The sequence below is a fragment of the Rhagoletis pomonella genome, unplaced genomic scaffold, assembly GCF_013731165.1.
Source record: "Rhagoletis pomonella isolate Grant_MI unplaced genomic scaffold, Rhpom_1.0 Rhpom_scaffold_00004, whole genome shotgun sequence".
NCBI lineage: Eukaryota > Metazoa > Arthropoda > Insecta > Diptera > Tephritidae > Rhagoletis > Rhagoletis pomonella.
In genome coordinates, this window is record NW_023458558.1 from 50624356 (window position 1) to 50641173 (window position 16818).

The following is a 16818-nucleotide window of genomic DNA, read 5'->3' on the forward strand; positions in this document are numbered from 1 at the left end:
ATGCAAAACTTAGTTTTCCGCGATAATTTTAAAGAAGCGGCTATTGAATTGCGTTTATCATGGACTTGACTTAAGAAGCATATTAAAAGACTGTCAAAAATTTTTAATCGCCCTAATCGAAGAACTTTTGAAACGATTACCTAGTTAATTAAATATTTTTAAAAAAGCTTTGATCTTATCACCAGAAAAGTGTGTGAATCACAAGAGGGCGAGTTTCAAGGACCCGCCAATTCAATATTTGACTTTGAAGGAAAGAAAAGCAGTGGAAACTGAATATTTAAATATTTTAACTTTCCCATATAATAACTTTTTTCAGAACGGCATTCCATCCGACTCCGAAGAATTTTGGATAATTGCGTACGTAGTGAAAACCGCAACAGGCAATAAAATGTTTGGAAATAAGCTTTTGTTGAGCGCGTTTTTTTCGTAATGAATTCAATAAAAACTAAGATTCGAAATAGGATGAGGTTGGCCTTAATTCAATAGTTCGAATAAAATGCTATACGAAGGCTAATAGTTTCTGCTGCAAAACGTTTCCAATATCAAACAGTATGCTATCAAGGTTGAATAGCTCAATATATGACAACAACAGATTTTGTTGATTTTGATTTTGAAGAAATTGTGGTAATAGCTGATTTCGCCTTAGTATAGGCTTTTATTTAATTAATAGCGCCGAGCTCTTAAAAGCGTATTGTGCGATTAATCAATTAATATGAGTTATTATAAATTAAATAATTGCGCAGTCCTATTGCAAAATGTGCTGAAACAAATATTTTTAAAAAGTATAAGTATTAAAAAAAAAATTGTTTGTACATCACTATTATATAAGTGATTTGTGTTATTTATTATTACCCTCTGAAGGTATTAAATTCGTTTTTGGTTTTAAAAACAATATTATAACAAGATCTCATTTTTGAAATAAAAGACTTGCTAAATCGATTTCATGAATTTTAATAAAAAAAATATTGGCGCTTTTTGGCGATTTTTTTTCAGAAATTGCGCTTTTTTTAACAATATGGATACCCTGGTTGGCAGTGACGTTGGCGTTGGCTTTGACGCTAGCGCGGACTTTGATGTTCGTTGCTGCGGCGTGATGTTGTGAATTGAATGGAAAGTGTGGCACGACGCAAGCATTGGGCGCAATTCACAGCATTGACATTTGAGCGTTGAAAAGAAATAAAAAGTAACACTCAAAATAAACAGTAAAACTTACATCCCCCACTGCGGCTCCGGCGTTGCTGCTTTTATGTGCCGGTGGTTGCTGTGTATATTCTCTACGAAATACACTATGGAGAAAAAATGAACACTCTTGTGCGCATGAGTAAAGCATTGTTGTTTTTGGTGCCCATGTGTTCAATTCCGTACAAAAGAAGAGCAAAAATAGCAGATACTCAGAAAAATTTTCTACATGTATACCACTTGCAGGTGTTGTATTTTGCACCTCACAGTGACTGGACTCTGGAACACTAATCATATTTTTAATACACAATACCTAATTATTGGTCGAGTCGACTAACGTGTAATGATTTTTTTTTTAGTTTTAAAGCATTAATCGTCAAAAAATTTTCGATACGATATTATTTTAATATTTTTTTAGTAAAATAAAACAAAAGTTATGCGGTTATGTTGTAGTTAGTTGAAATAATGAAATTTTAATTAAAAAAATGCATTTTCAAGAAACTTCACCATAAAACATTAACTGTGTTAGTCGAATCGACTAACATTAGTGTTCCAGGGTTAAATGGAGAAGACTATTTTAGAATTTATTGTGAATTCCTTTGTCACGATAAACACTTTTCATACGCCTTGCAGGATACGACTCATTAACTTGGCAGACAAGGCCCTTTCGACGATTCTGTTCGAAAAACTGAAGCCCTCCAAGAACGAGCTTGTGAGATCTTATCAGTGTCGCTTCAAGCCTGTAAAACTCCTTATTGAGCTGGGCCCGAATCCGTCCGCGGATCAAAAACCATACGAAAGAAAATTACGTGATACGTCAGTCGTATAAGCTTAATAGGATAAAGAGTACGTATGTGACGGTTCGAGACTTGATTTTTATAGCCCGTCAAACCTTGGGAAACCCCTCGTTATTAAAAGAACAAACACAACCTTATTGTCCAATTTGGAGTTACTTTCACCACACGATGAGAAACTGCCTCTACGACGCCATGTCTAAGTTTAGTACTCCCCCAAAACAACTTTTAAGACCGTCAAAAGTTTTAGAAAGTGGTACCAACTTTCACGGATCCAGCATAAACACCATCAATAGTGTCAGATTGGAGTTTCAGCGTAGAATAAGCCTTGCCCTCAACCGACAAGAGATTGTACAAGAATTATTATTATTAATGCGGTGGCAAAATGCATATATATATATATAGGAAAGCGACATTTTTTAAAATTTTGGCTATTTAGTGTTTAATATATTTTTATAAAAGTATTTATCGTTATCTAACAAAACCCACGTAAGTCCAAATATCAAACATACCAAAATTGGGAAAGTTCTACAAATTTTTAACCAAATTGCATATAAAATTTTCAAGCTTTTTAATCCGACTTTTAGAAAAAAATTAAACTGCTGTGCAATAAAGTGTAAGTTAAAAGTGGCTACAAAACACCGTTTACTTTTTTTGTTTCGTTTTCGTTGACAGTGTTAATCCAAAAAATTAAAAACTCGAAAAAAAAACGGCTTTAAAGTTTATAGTTTACATGGCCTCCCATAGCAAAAACAAGACTAGTTTTCTTCTAACGAGGTATGGTTTATCGATACAACTATGAAATTGTTTACATAACATAGAATAAAAGATGGAGATCATTTCTGCATACTTAACAAAACAAGAGTTTTTTTAGATTAGATATAACACTCTTGAAGCAAATGTGCGATATGTTCACCTGCAACAAAAAACTTTCCAAAAACTAACCGAAAGGCCTCGCCTCTTCCAGCTTGCACTGGATACTCAAAATATTTAAGAAATCTATTTAAATAGCTCGAAGTTTTGATTTAAATTTGTCCTAAATTGTGTACAACGTTTAAAATTGGGACTTATTGTTTTTTTTTTATATAAAGATATGCTTATGATATAAAAAGTTGTGTTTTGTAGGGAATGGGGCAACGAATTAAGACCAATTTTTTTTTAAAGCTATACTGAACTTAAGAGTGCACGAAGTACAGTGCAGTGTTCACTTTTGCTCCATGGTGTACATAGTATTAAATGCGCTGTTGGTCACAGCGTCGTCGTTGCTTTGGGTGTTTGATTGCGCGATTTCACTAACGCCACTGCCAGTTAAGCCGCATAGGTTATTGGGTTTTTCTAGCGCTCGTTTTAAAGTAGATACAATTCGCTTTCGGCAAAGCATCTTATCAACGGAGGATTTGTATATTTCGTATAGTGTTTAATACGCGTCTTTAAATTGTGACAGTAAATTTTTGTTGCCGCCCTATATTGTGCATTGAGTGGAACAAAAAGAAAACTACAGAAGTAAGTATTGGCCAACTTGTGTTCTTCACAATTTTTGTTTGATTTCGTTTGGATTTTCATGTTTCATTTATGTTTTTTGTTTGTATTTATGTGTTTGTCTACCTGTCTTTGATTTCAACACATCGAAACTTCACATCAATATGTTTCTACATCTGTATACATAGTGCATCCGGTAAAATCGATTGTGACCTTCAGCAGACAAAATCTGTGTGAGATTTTCTTTTTGTAAGTAATCATTTAGTATTTCTAATATTTTTTTTTAATAAGTTCTTTATTCAATTGTACTACGTTGGCCTATTTTTTATTATTTTTATTAATTGTGTTAGTGAGGCGATATTAATATTTTTTTTTTGTGTGCTATAAATGTGATATACATATGCATGTATGTATGTACATCCAGGAAGTGTCTCGGTGACCTTTTATCTAAACCAGAGGTTCCCAAACTTGTTCTAAAAAAGTTTCTTCAAATGTCTACGAAAACAAGAAAACACAATGCAAACTTTATGCTCCTTTAGCTTTAATTTGAGGACTGAAATTGTTTTGATGATTTCAATATTTCCTTTAAGCTTATTTGGTGCTTTAACAATTTTACCCGGAAATTATTTGACGCTGAAAGCTTGCTGGTATATTTGTTTTTTATGTAAGCATTTTTTTAAAATGCACTCTCTCACATAAAATTGTAAAAGTAAAAGTCACTAGTATTTTTAATGCAATCTTGCCAACAGCAGTGTTTTCTGCATACACTAGCATTCAGAACTCTCTGGGTCCCCTTCGTAGTATTTAATATTTATTCAAAGTGCTGTCTTCACGGATGTCCAGAAGGTTTTCAAAAGTTTAATTTGTCATCCAGTAGGTTTGCTTTTCGGGTCACATGAAAACGGGTTTGTTATCCAGCTGTAAATATACTCAGAGTCAAAAAAATATTCGAAAATGGTTTTTTCTAAACCTTCCAAGTTAACACTGGTAACGGGCGTTAACGCTAAGAAAATAACTTTTATCAATTTTCTTAGCATTTTTCTGATTTACTTTGTTTAAATATTTATGGGGTTTTCATGCAAATTGCTAGACATTCTAAAATCTACATGTCACCCTTAAAAAAAATTCTCGACCTGCTATAAAAAAAGCCAAAGATGTATTTTAATTTCGCACGCCTCTGTTATCTTCGCAGCGTCATCCAATACTGGTTTTAAATCTTGCTTCATCCTAGACATCGCTCCTTTCGTTTTTCCAACCACTGCGGCTGCTCCATCACTGTAAATATCCGCACACTTGCTCCATTTAAAACCAAATTTGTCGATAGCTTCAAAAATTTCGTCGCCAGTGGTGTAAGTCTTCAAGTGCATTAAGTCCTACTACGTCTTAGTTGCAAAAAAAAATCACAATTTTTCCAAATTTTTATAAGTTCGTTCTCGACTGCCTCTAAAACTGTGTTGATTCGCTCTTTCGCAGTGTGATTGTGACGTTCCAAAGAATAAGTAACATATAGATACACCACACAAGCGGCTTAGCAAACCAAGTGAAATATCCCTTTGCTGCAAACCATTTGTGTTGTGTATGGGAAGTTTAAAGAATTTGCCCACACCACTAGTATACTCTAGCCACTAGCGACGCCCCAGGTACATGCTCGTGGCACTCCAGGGTACCGCGGTACGCACTTTGGGAAAGCCTGATCTAAACAACGCAAAATTGCCATACATTTGTTATCGCCTCTCATTAACCCTCAAAACGTAATATAAATTTAGATAAAAAAATTCATACATACGTATGTATGTGCGTATGTATGTTGATTCATCTTTAATGTAATGCTCCTTACGAAACCGATTGCGTAGCAAAAGCCCAAAAAACGTAACGTAACTTACGTCGCTCTCTTAAAAATCCTGTTAAATGGATGTTGCTTATAATTGAACAGCCGAAACTTAGTAACTTAATGCCACATCGAAATCTGTTTCATTTTGATTCTCTAAGTTCTACGTTTCGTTAAGTTAAGTTAAGTTGCCACAATCAGGCTTTTACATGGCAGAAATACACTTGGAGGTATGCCATTGCCTGTTAAGAAAAAAACCTTTTTTCGGTATTTTTTTGCGATGTTGCTTTGACCAGGGCTTGAACACTGAATTTGTTACAACACATTTTTGTAAAAATCTCCAACGCAAAGTACGAAGTTATAAAAAAAAATATTTCCCAAAATTTGTGATGTTAATATTGAATATATATGTATGCGCTGCGTTCACAAAATATCGAAAAATATATCCCAAATAAGGATGCTTTTTCAGGGAAAATAAATCTAGAATCATAGACGAATGTTTTAAGATATGTTAGTTTCTATGGCAAAAATTAGAAAAATTCTTTTTTATCCAGTATTCGGCGCCCATATAAGCGATATCGGCAAATTCATCAGAGAATCAATTTGGTTTGACCGACAAATCTACATATACATTCTAGAGATGTAACGGATAGTGATTTGGCCGGACACTGGATACCGAATATCCGGAGAGCCCGTATCCGGCGGGCGGATAACAAGTCCATTGTCTTTTTCTTAACAAAATGAATGAATTTCAAAAGAAAATTAAATTTTAATTTGGGTTCTCAATAAAGCTTTTGATTTTTACAGTTTCCTTTAAAAGAAGCTTTCACAAGCCTCATCGATTCGCCACTTCTCTTCGGACGCTTAACGAAAAATTTGTATGTGAAGGCAACAAAACAGTTAGCTAGCAACGATGGACGATGGCGAGTTTGATTGTACCTCTTTAAAATCGCTCGTTTCGCCACTCGCCAAGTGTTTGCGAATCGATGGCGGCTGCTATTAATATAAAAAAAGCCTAAAGTTCAAGCCTTTATCAAAGCTGGTTAACATTTACCTATCCCTGTATTTTCACATGAGCAATTCTAAGTTGCTTTTTCTACAGTCAGCCGATCCCAAGATGTTATTGCTTCCGTGTATGTACATACTTAGGTGTCGGCCCCTTTTATTTCTTTTGATTCTTCAGAGAATAAATAAATATTTTTTGGCGTTGATAAACACATTCTTATTATGTTATCTGTTATACACACTATATATATTTTATTATTATTATTTGAAAAAAATATATATATATGTATATGAGGATATACATAATCAGGCAACCCGATAACCAGTCGGGTATGAAAATTTACATACATTGTACTCGAAATACTTCTTAAGTTAAATAATATTTAAATGCACTTTTTTGATCACTTCTTTTTGTAACTAATCTGCCTATTCGATAACTTTCCTATTTCTAAGCCGCGCAATCTGCTCTGCACTGTAATCCAAAAGCTCCGCTAACACTTCGTCTGTATGTTGTCCCATCATTGGTGGAGCTGTGCGTGCATCATTTTTTGATTCACTGTAAACAACAGGAGGTCCCACCACCTTTACATTTCCATCGCAGGGATGTGGCAAGGTTTTTACCAAATCAATAGCCTTAACATGTTCATCCTCAAATACTTCGCGTATACCATTGACTGGTCCCACTGGAAATGAGGCGCCGTCAAAATGTTGCATCCAACTCTTGGATGTTTTCTTTGCCAATAGATCCTCAAGCAGTGCTATCAGTTCTACACGATTTTTGACGCGATCTTTATTTGTTTTGAATTTTGAGTTTTCTGCTATATCCGGAATTTTAAGCAACTGGCATAATTCTTTGAACTGTTCATCACTACCAGCGCCAATTGTTAGATAGCCATCGACAGTTTTGAAACTCTGGTACGGCACAATACTCGAATGGGCTGTGCCCCAACGTTGCGCCTCGATACCAGCATTCAAATAATAGCTGCCAACATTAATAAGCAGCGACACCCCCGTTGAAAGCAGATCCACGTCGATTTTTTGGCCCAGTCCTGTGCGCTGCCGTTGTAAGAGCGCGGCTAATATTGCGCCATGCGCATACAAACCGGTAGCCATGTCGGTTACCGGCACGCCCACTTTACATGGTGGACCATCACGTTCGCCGGTAATGTGTAATAGACCAGCCACCGAAGAGGCAATAACATCATAGCCCGGACGTTTGGCATAGGGGCCCACAGACCCGTAACCCGTCATAGAACAGTAGATAAGATGCGGCGCAATCTTGCGCAAATGCGCATAGTCCAAGCCGTACTCAGCCAACTTGCCTGGCACATAATTCTCTACGAGCACATCACATTTCTGTGCCAACTCATAAATGACTTCTTTACCACGCTTCAAATCGATGGCGACGCTCTTCTTATTACGATTGACCGCTTGAAAATAAATCGAATCTTTACTCTGTGACAAGAATGGTGGACCCCATTTGCGCGTCTCGTCACCACCGTAAAAGGGGCGCTCAATCTTGATTACTTCAGCGCCCATGTCGGCCAATATCATTGTGCAGTAGGGGCCAGAGATGATGCGTGTCATGTCGAGAATGCGCACGCCACTGAGTGGATGAGCGGCAGTGACGGCTTGGCTGCCGCCGCCATCACCGGCTGTGGCGAAACGGCGATATGCTATGCCTTTTGAGCTGACTGTGCGGCCGAGTAAAATACGCGAGAAACATGCGGTGTAGGGGGCGATTTGAAGCATTTTCCGTTTATCTTTTCACCAACTTTGTTGAATTATTTGTTTGTCTTTAATTTCAATTTCAATTCTTTGTTATTGCATTAGTTGTTATGATTAGGCGAGACTGTATGTATATATGTGTTGGGCTTTGTGCACCACTTGTTTATTTATATTTTGCTTTGCATTCGCTTTTCTCCGCTCTTTGAGTGCACTTTATCGAGCTCGAATCGTATCGCGTAACCGCTGCTCTTCAGGTTTTTTACACAACTAAACTCAATACTAGATATTTATTCCATTGGCTTGTAGGCACACCTCGGCGGGAGAGTCTTATCATTAATATGTGCTATCTATTCTCTTTTATGATATTCAAGATTTTTTTTTTAATTTGTGTGCTCGCCGCTTATGTCTTGACGTGTTTCATAACATTTAGCGCTCAAATTAGTTTACTCTGACTTTGATAATTTCACTGCGAAACAAAATCAAAAAATACCGTGCCCTTTTTGGCACTATTTTTGTTCAAACGGCGCCTAATGTTTCAATTTTGCACAAGGTGCCAAAATGGCACTTTCGATAAATAGTAATAAAAACAATTTCGCTTGACTAAAGTGATATATATATATAGGGGAAATTTTAAAAGTCAGTGAATTTTATTTTAATTTCCCGCGCAGTAATTTTAAACGCAATAGCTCTGATCCAGTACTCCATGAACTTACAGGTTTTTACACGAACTTACAGGAAGTTACAGGAAAACTGTTCCCGTACTCCAAAATTCTGTAAATGAGTGCGATTTTTGGAGAGTGGTGTAGAGAATGGTAAAATAATGAAGTTGTTTGACGCTTTTACAGGAAAGATGCTTTGTTTGTTCCCGTCCTTTTTTTGTTAGTATTGGATCACGAAATGCTGGAGGTCGTTATGAGCACTCACTTCCCGGGCTGCTCGGACGACAACTCCGGCTTTTCGCCCGGTCCTAGAACCCACTTGTCTCTGGGTGATACCGTTAGGGAAGTCGTAAGTGAGGAGAGGGTTGAATGGGTTTTAATGGCCTTTCAGCCCTACAAATCTCCGGGCCTTGACGGAATCTTTCCCGCTCAACTACAGGAAGCTAAGGACATACTGTGCCCCCTGCTTTCTTAGATTTTTACAGCCTGCCTAACCCTGACTCACATACCAGATGAGTGGACAAAGGCAAAAGCTGTATTCTTACCAAAAGGAGGCAAGGCCGCACATGTGAAATTGAAGGATTTCAGGCCTATAAGCCTCACTTCATTCTTTCTCAATACTCTAGAGAGGCTCACCAACGGATATATTCCACAGAATATAAAAACTGACAAACTCTTCCCGAACCACTCCACGAAATCGTATCGACGATTTTTGTTGCAGTTGCAAGGACAGGGAAAAGGTGGAGACCGTTAAACACTATCTCTGCCATTGTCCCGCCTTGGTCAACACGCGCAACCGATTCTTCAACAAGTACTTTCTAGATTGTTTAGCCGATTTGAATTAGGCGAATGCCCTCGCCTTTTTGTGCTATATAAAACATACTCAGTGGTTCATAAACTACTGTAAAATTTGTGTGTTCACAGCCACTGAAAGCAGACAATCTCGTGAATTTTAACGAAAATGGGAAATAGTCAATAAAAACGTGTTACAGAAAGCAAGGGAAGCGTTGATAAATAATACGAGGATTTTGCACCATCAAATTCAATGGCTAAACAGGTGGTTTAATGAATTTCGTTGTGGTTGTACCAGCAAAAGTGGCTCCAAACGATCAAGTCGACCAAAAGACGTCGTCACGCTAGAAATCATCGATAAAATCCATATTATTTATAATAATATTGGATGATCGGAGAGTGAAATTGTGCGTGGTGGTTGAAGCTATAAGCAGCTCAACTGAGTAGGTATATCACATTTTACGTGAATATTTAGATATCAAAACGTTATCCGCGCGATCGGGGCATCCTTGAAGGAGTGCTTGGCTACATGAAAAATGGGTCGACTTCATATACCAGAGACCAAGGAATAATCAAGAAATGCACCAAAGTAGGCCAATAAGGCCGTTGCCAAAGTTTTTTGGCATGCACGCGGGGTCATTTAGATCGATTAAAAGGGCAAAAAGATCGCTGGCGAATTTCATGCAGAGAGACCACATTTGGTCAAGAAAAAATAGCTGTTGTATCAAGACAATGCACGGGTGCAGACATCTGAAGTCGCCATAATCACCAGATTTTGCGCAGGGACTATTTATTTATTGCATTTTCTTTTCTCGAAATAATGTCGCATTTAGTCTGTCCTGTGCCAGGGCTGTCAAGTTTTCGTGTTGCACTCTGATAATGTTGCCATATAAGAAGGTGAAATTTTTTTCGAGAAAGAGAAAAGAAAACGCCATTACTCTTTCCAAATCCAAAGAAATGGCTGGGCGGTAGAAGATTCGGGACAAATGAAGAGGTCATCATTGAAACGAACGCTTATTTTGAGGACCTTAAAAAATTGGTAAAACGATGGACTAAATGTGTCGAGTCACCGACTTGGCAAGCGGCAATAAAGCAACTTTTTGTTATTTCCCAATTGAATGTGAAATAACACAAATTTGTATTATTTCATATTTCAAAATTTTATTTTTGATGCGGAAATTTATCTACATACTCTAAGATTATTTCTGCATCAAAAGAAAATTTTTTAAAAAATGTCGCTTACGTCTTTTTGGCGGTTAGGGCTCGATAGCATAGAAAAAATAATAATTCAGTAAAATATACTTAATTTTGTAAAATGAAATAATATAAGTGATACAATGCACTTGTGGGCAGAAGTTTAAACTTATACGGATGCAGGTGGCAACAAATTGTTTTCCTATCTGAAGGAATTTGCACTTCATTTTCTCTCACTACCTTGGTCTAACGCAGACCTGGAACTTTATTCAGTCAGCTAAACTTGGAGAAAACAAAGCTACGCAATAGTATACACTTATACTATTATACATGCATTGTTATATTAACTTTGTTTTTTAATTTCTGATGAACTTATATCTCAGCTGTATTATTCGATTATTAATTTTAATTTCAGGTAGTGTTTCAAATGAATTGCTCAAAATTATATTAATATAAACCTGTTTTGTTTTCAGTTTTTGTTTTGAGGAATTTAAAATTTTCCCAGCGGGTTTTTATAAAAATCTGGATTTTTTACTCAAAAATATGACGTTAAGTGAAATAAAACCATATGGCGTTATGTCCTATGGCCTTATTACACGGCGCCTTTGCAAACATCGATGTTAAATTTGTATCCCTACATACTAGGCAGCCGACATGATAAAAAGAAAATCCCAAAGTTTTATTTTTGTTAGGCACGATCCACTTTATCGTTCGGCATATTAATATTATTTTTAGCACAATTATAATGTTATGGAACTATACTCGCTCATTAAGTAAACAAAAATGCTTAATTACTTAAAACAAATTTATTATTTATTTTGATGCAAAATTAATCCATTCAGAAAAAGTGGGTATTTTAAACGAATTATGAAAAAATTTGATATCGAGGAGAAAGGTCAGAACAACAGTTGCTGCGCCGCAGATACGATCCAAAAAATATAATAATCAGTCATATGTTTAGCATTCAGTAATTTATTTTTATTGTTGTGGTTAAAAAATTAAACTGGTTCAAGATTTGCACAACGAAGGTGTATAAATACGAATAACAAAGGGAAGATAACGAAGGAACTGCATGCAAAAAAGAAAGATGAGTGTACAACATAAATGGCGAATAAATATTTAAGGCAAAAAAAAGTTAAAAATGTAATACCACAATACCTGTATATTTATATGTAGGTACGTACATACATATGTATGTTAACAATTTCAAATACTGACCTTTACCTACATTACAATTAGTGCACTAACACATACTACATGTGTACTATATACGAATGTTCATATAAAAAAAAAAAAAACACTTTAAAATATTCATTAGAACTAAATCAAGTTTACTTAAATTATTTATAAATATTTAAAATGTTATAGGAATATATTTATTTAGTATATAAATTAGACCGAGTCGGTCTCTTCGATTTCCAGAAAACTAGAAAACGGGAGTAGCTTTTACTTTTCCTTATCGTGATTGGAGAAGTTTAGTCTTGTTCATACATTTATCTAGCGTCTAACCATGTTTTGCATTTTAGTTTTTTTCGCATTTTTACTGTTAGGGATATTGGTCGAGTCAAATAATGCACACCATCTGTGTTAACTGAAAAGGCCAAGTGAAGCCGAGGCCTTTACTTCGCAGAGGAGGCGAAGCATTTACGCATTCTTTTAGCAAATTTCCAACTAAACCAAATCAAAAATAATTTTTGATAAAAATGCATGTTTTTCCCGGAACCAGGCACAAAACAACGCGTGCATAAAACAGTACTCAGACTACATGCCGTCCATTAAACTGTTTTCATATCCCTTTTAATTCGGATGGGATTTAAGCTTTTTACTTGTGCAAATAAGTATAAAGTAAGCAAATTTTGATAGATGACTAGTTTTTAATAAATCTTTGTTCAAGTATTGCTTTAAATTTTAATATAGCTACTGAAATCCATAAGTGGGTTTTACTTAAAATTCTACATAATTTTGCGAGTATAAAATTTTTTTAGTGCTTACTTTAAAAAGGTCCAAGAAATTTGCTGCATTATTCATTAAGGGCCATTCACACCATCTTTGCTTAATTTTAACTCCCACTTAAACATGGTTATCGACGCTGTAGACTCCCCGCATAGAACATGTGATCGTTAAAGCAGTCAATATTTTTATCTGGACGTTTCAGCGAGCTCTACTTCCATTGTTCTTTTTATAGGCACAAAGCTTGTAAAATTTATTGATTTTTTATATTATAGATGAGAAGGTCTGCTGTCCATAGCTCAGCTTTTGTTGGGTAGTGAGAAACTCTTCATTATCTTCCAAATAAGACATTTTTGGAGTAAAATCGCAGGATCCACCAAATTTCATCAAAATATAATATTTCAACACTTGCGTGCTCCTTTTTAGAGTGGTGGACGATAATATTAATGGATTTTAACGTTCTTTAAAATTCATGCGTATCGATGGCTGAGTGGAATACCGACCTATCTCGGCAGCCAGTTCGAAAATGCCTTAACTCAGAAAACGTTTCAAGAACGCCCTTCTTCAGAGATTGATTGAAGAACGCCCTGTCTAAGAATACGGTTCAGAAATGCCCTATCTCAAACAAAAATATGTTGAAAATGTGCTGAGATAGGTCGCTTTTGAATCAGCAGCTGAGATAGGCCGTTTATTAATCAAATTCTAAAATAGGGCGTTGTTGAAAAGTTTTCTAAGATAAGGCGTTTTCGAACTTTATGCCGAAATATGTTGCTCCTCCATTCAGCCATCGATATACTCTGAATTTCAACAAAATCGGATATAATTTACCATTTCCACCCGCAAGGGCTATAAGCGTGGCAGCTGACCGACTTTTACCATTTTCCGCATTTCTTTATTCCTATGTACAGAAGAGAGCATACGTGAAATTTCTGCGAATTTCTAGTACGATTAATATTTTTGGCCGCAGTTTATATGCGGACGTCGCACTGTGCCCTGTGGCAACCGAGCATGTGAGTGGTTGGAGCTGTAAAGTGAGGAGGCAATCGCATTGATAGGAAGCTGGCAAAGTATTACAAATATCGGAACGGAATATCGCAAGCCACCTGTGACAGGACAGTGGGAGTTAGGATATCATGGAAAGATGTAACTTTTTGCAGTTACCGACTTCAGGTCCTGTAGACTGGTGGGAGGTAGAACCCCCATAGGTCAATGACTTTTACACGTCGGGGAGCGATTATAGCCTCCGAACAGAATCTAAAGCACGAATCGCTCTAAAGTGCTTAATTTATACGATAAGCACAATTTATTTAAGATTTATACGATAAGCAGAATAGATCTGTATAACCCGCAGCATTTTGAGACTCTAGACGCGGTCGTATTCAATTCCCAGATATGGTCATATCGGGTTTTAAAGGCTGCCGGTGTTTTGTACTTCCTTGTTTCAGGCCCTCGCCATTGCTGAATGACTTTGCAGTCCGCCCCTCCTACCATAATGCTCTGCAGATGTCGTAACCGAGGGATGGGGAGATAATACTTTAACTCAAACTTAAACCAAAAGAGTCATACGAAGTCTGCTTTACGTTAGGGATGAAGATGAGCTGTGACGTTATGCACATGTCAGTAATATGATTTACATTGTCGAAGATCATTTTATATAGGTGCGACAATTTAAGTAAAAAGTAACACATTTTTAAATTAGTTTTAGCTGAAAATCGGGTCAAATTCGGCGGTAATATTGCAAATGCGTCCTACGTTTTTTTATTGCATATACAATATACATACATACATAACTCAATTGCCATTAATTGTCAAGCGATGCTAAATGAAGCTGTCCTTTATTAATTTGGCAGGTTTTATACATACATGCAATAATTGGTTAATATACACGCGTGGATACATGCATACAAATCTTTATAAATATGTAGGTATATACATATATGAATTCTTAAGTGGTGATAAACAACTGTGAAAGCTTCCGGGAATTCCGCAGCTACAACCACTTTAAGGTCACATTCGGAAATTTCCGCACAAGTTTTATGAGTGCGAATATTTGGTGTTGTTTCGATTACTCAGATGGGGAATCCATATGAAATGACCTTTTATCCAATTCCAATTAGTACTTATAGTGTAACATTGAAAGAGTAAATCGGAACTGGATGACAATATACGCATGTGTGAAACCGAACGCTGCGTCATTTAGCTGGTGATGCCGTTTTTACTTGTGGCTGGATTTGCTGGCCATTTAGGCACCTTGAACTCCAGCAGCTACAATTTTATGATTTTACTTAACCCTTAACTTTTGACATGGGATCCAAATGGCACATACGTTTGTAGTTAATCAAAGCCAAGTATTGTAAGTTATTAAGTGAATTTGTTATGTTGGTTAGGTTAACCTGTGGCCGGCGTTGAGCCACACATAGACCAGTAGGTAGGGAGTTGCCAGTTGGAGCTCGTTTTTACGCGTTAAAGTAGACGTCACAAAGGATGTCAACGCTTTCTGCGAATTTAAGTAGAAATTTCAGCTCTACTTTTGAGATGTTTATGGATAAAAGACTATACGAGGTAACTGCCTTAATTGCACAGATTTAATTTTGATTTGATTGTCCTTTCGGTGTAGGCTAGCTCTGCTGCTATGCTCATTGCGAAAATGCCAGGTAATCTTACTGCCCGCCTGACATTAGTTCCCGATAGTAAATCCCGGCACCCACTCCCGATGACATTTTAGAGCCATCCGTGAAAACCTACGGCTGGATTTCATTCCTCTTCACCTTCCCTCCTTCTGAATCGGTGTGCGAAACCTTCGTTTCCACTTAAAGGCTAGGTGCCATGTAGTCCGTGCTGCCTATACTTCCCGCCCCAATTGAGCTGTGCCTAAAGGTTCTGAAATTGAATTCCCCTATGGCCGTCAATGTACCTGCTGATGGGCGGAACCTGAGGACTCTTTCAAAAGGATCCAATGGAGTGGACCTCAACGCTCCCGTGATGCCCAGTGCCGCGAGTCGCTGAACCTTCTTCATTGGCCTGAAATATGATGACTGTATTGTGGCATTCCACCCCACCAAAGCGCCATGGAGCAGAACTGCGCTCTGTTGAGAAGTAAATGCACAAATTCTCAATTCTCGTACAATACGAAAACAGCTCAACGGGAAGTCATCCGACTCTAGCATCGTTAGTCGCGAGTTCAAATCGCGGTGGAGACAGTTGTGATTTTCAAATTTAACAAAATTAAATTGTTGGGTGCCGCTTAAAAATTTAAGAGAAAAGGTGTAAATTGTAAATTCTGTTGTAATTACAGCTTTTCGATATTAAGCTTTGCTTGCATTTTAGGGCGCAAATTTTTTGTTGGTCCGACTTGGTTATTTTTTTTTTTTAAATATTTGTATTCCAACATAAGAATTATAAGTACTTTAGAATGATATACCTTTTTTTTTAAATCCGTGGCACTTGATTTGGCCGCACACTTATAAGAAATACAAATTTATTTACTTTTCGCGAATATATACTCGCAGCGTATGTTTACAAATTTGCATTAGATTTTGTCAACTCATTTATTTGATACGTGCAAACTTTGCATTGCAATAAGCAAATGTACATTGTACGTGTGTAAATATATGTATTTATTATTATTTTACTTGTTTTACTGATGTGAATTTATAAGTAATGTAAAATACTTGCTTTGCAAAAGTGTTAAATTTTTTACATATTTACAAATGTACAAATGTTCCTAAAGTGAGATGCATGATTCATAAAAGTCAAATGTAGTTTATACAGATTGTTTAAAAATTGATTCGTCTATGAAATCCACGAAATTTTTATACCCGAGCCCACATGTGTACAAGGGTATTATACTTTTGTTCACATAACGGTTGTTTGTAACAGGCAAAACGAATCGAGATAGATCTGGCGCAGCGGGTCGTTGGGATTCAGGCAATTTGAGTTTCGTAAGTGACGCGATAAGGTAATAGGGCTATCCACCTTTCCTAGTGAATAAGACCAGTGCCACCTCATCTGCATGGCAATAAGTTCCTTCAGTTCATCTAGAAGATCGGAAGGCCAATTTCGCAAAATTTTTGTGAATGAAGGCTTCCTATATTCCCTTAACTAAGCATTTGAGCTTTTAAAAGACGGTCACCAGAAATTCCGTTTATTAAATATATTCAAATCAATCAGCTCTCGAACGTTTCAAGCAAAAAATAGGGCAGACTGATAA

The 16818-nt window shown here is 36.6% G+C and overlaps 2 protein-coding genes across 2 annotated transcripts in view; one reads left to right on the forward strand and one right to left on the reverse strand.

The window, feature by feature from the left end:
* The first annotated feature begins 3291 nt into the window (after positions 1–3291).
* Positions 3292–16818, forward strand: part of LOC118737733 (fatty-acid amide hydrolase 2) — a 41067-nt gene continuing 27540 nt past the window's right edge. The window contains exon 1 of the mRNA XM_036468457.1: positions 3292–3476. The gene's annotated coding sequence lies outside the window, so the exon portion shown is untranslated. The remainder of the gene's footprint in view (positions 3477–16818) is intronic.
* Positions 6657–8256, reverse strand: LOC118737735 (succinate--hydroxymethylglutarate CoA-transferase). The gene has a single exon (XM_036468458.1). The coding sequence runs from the start codon at positions 8035–8037 to the stop codon at positions 6712–6714; it is 1326 nt and encodes a 441-aa protein (XP_036324351.1). The 5' UTR covers positions 8038–8256; the 3' UTR covers positions 6657–6711.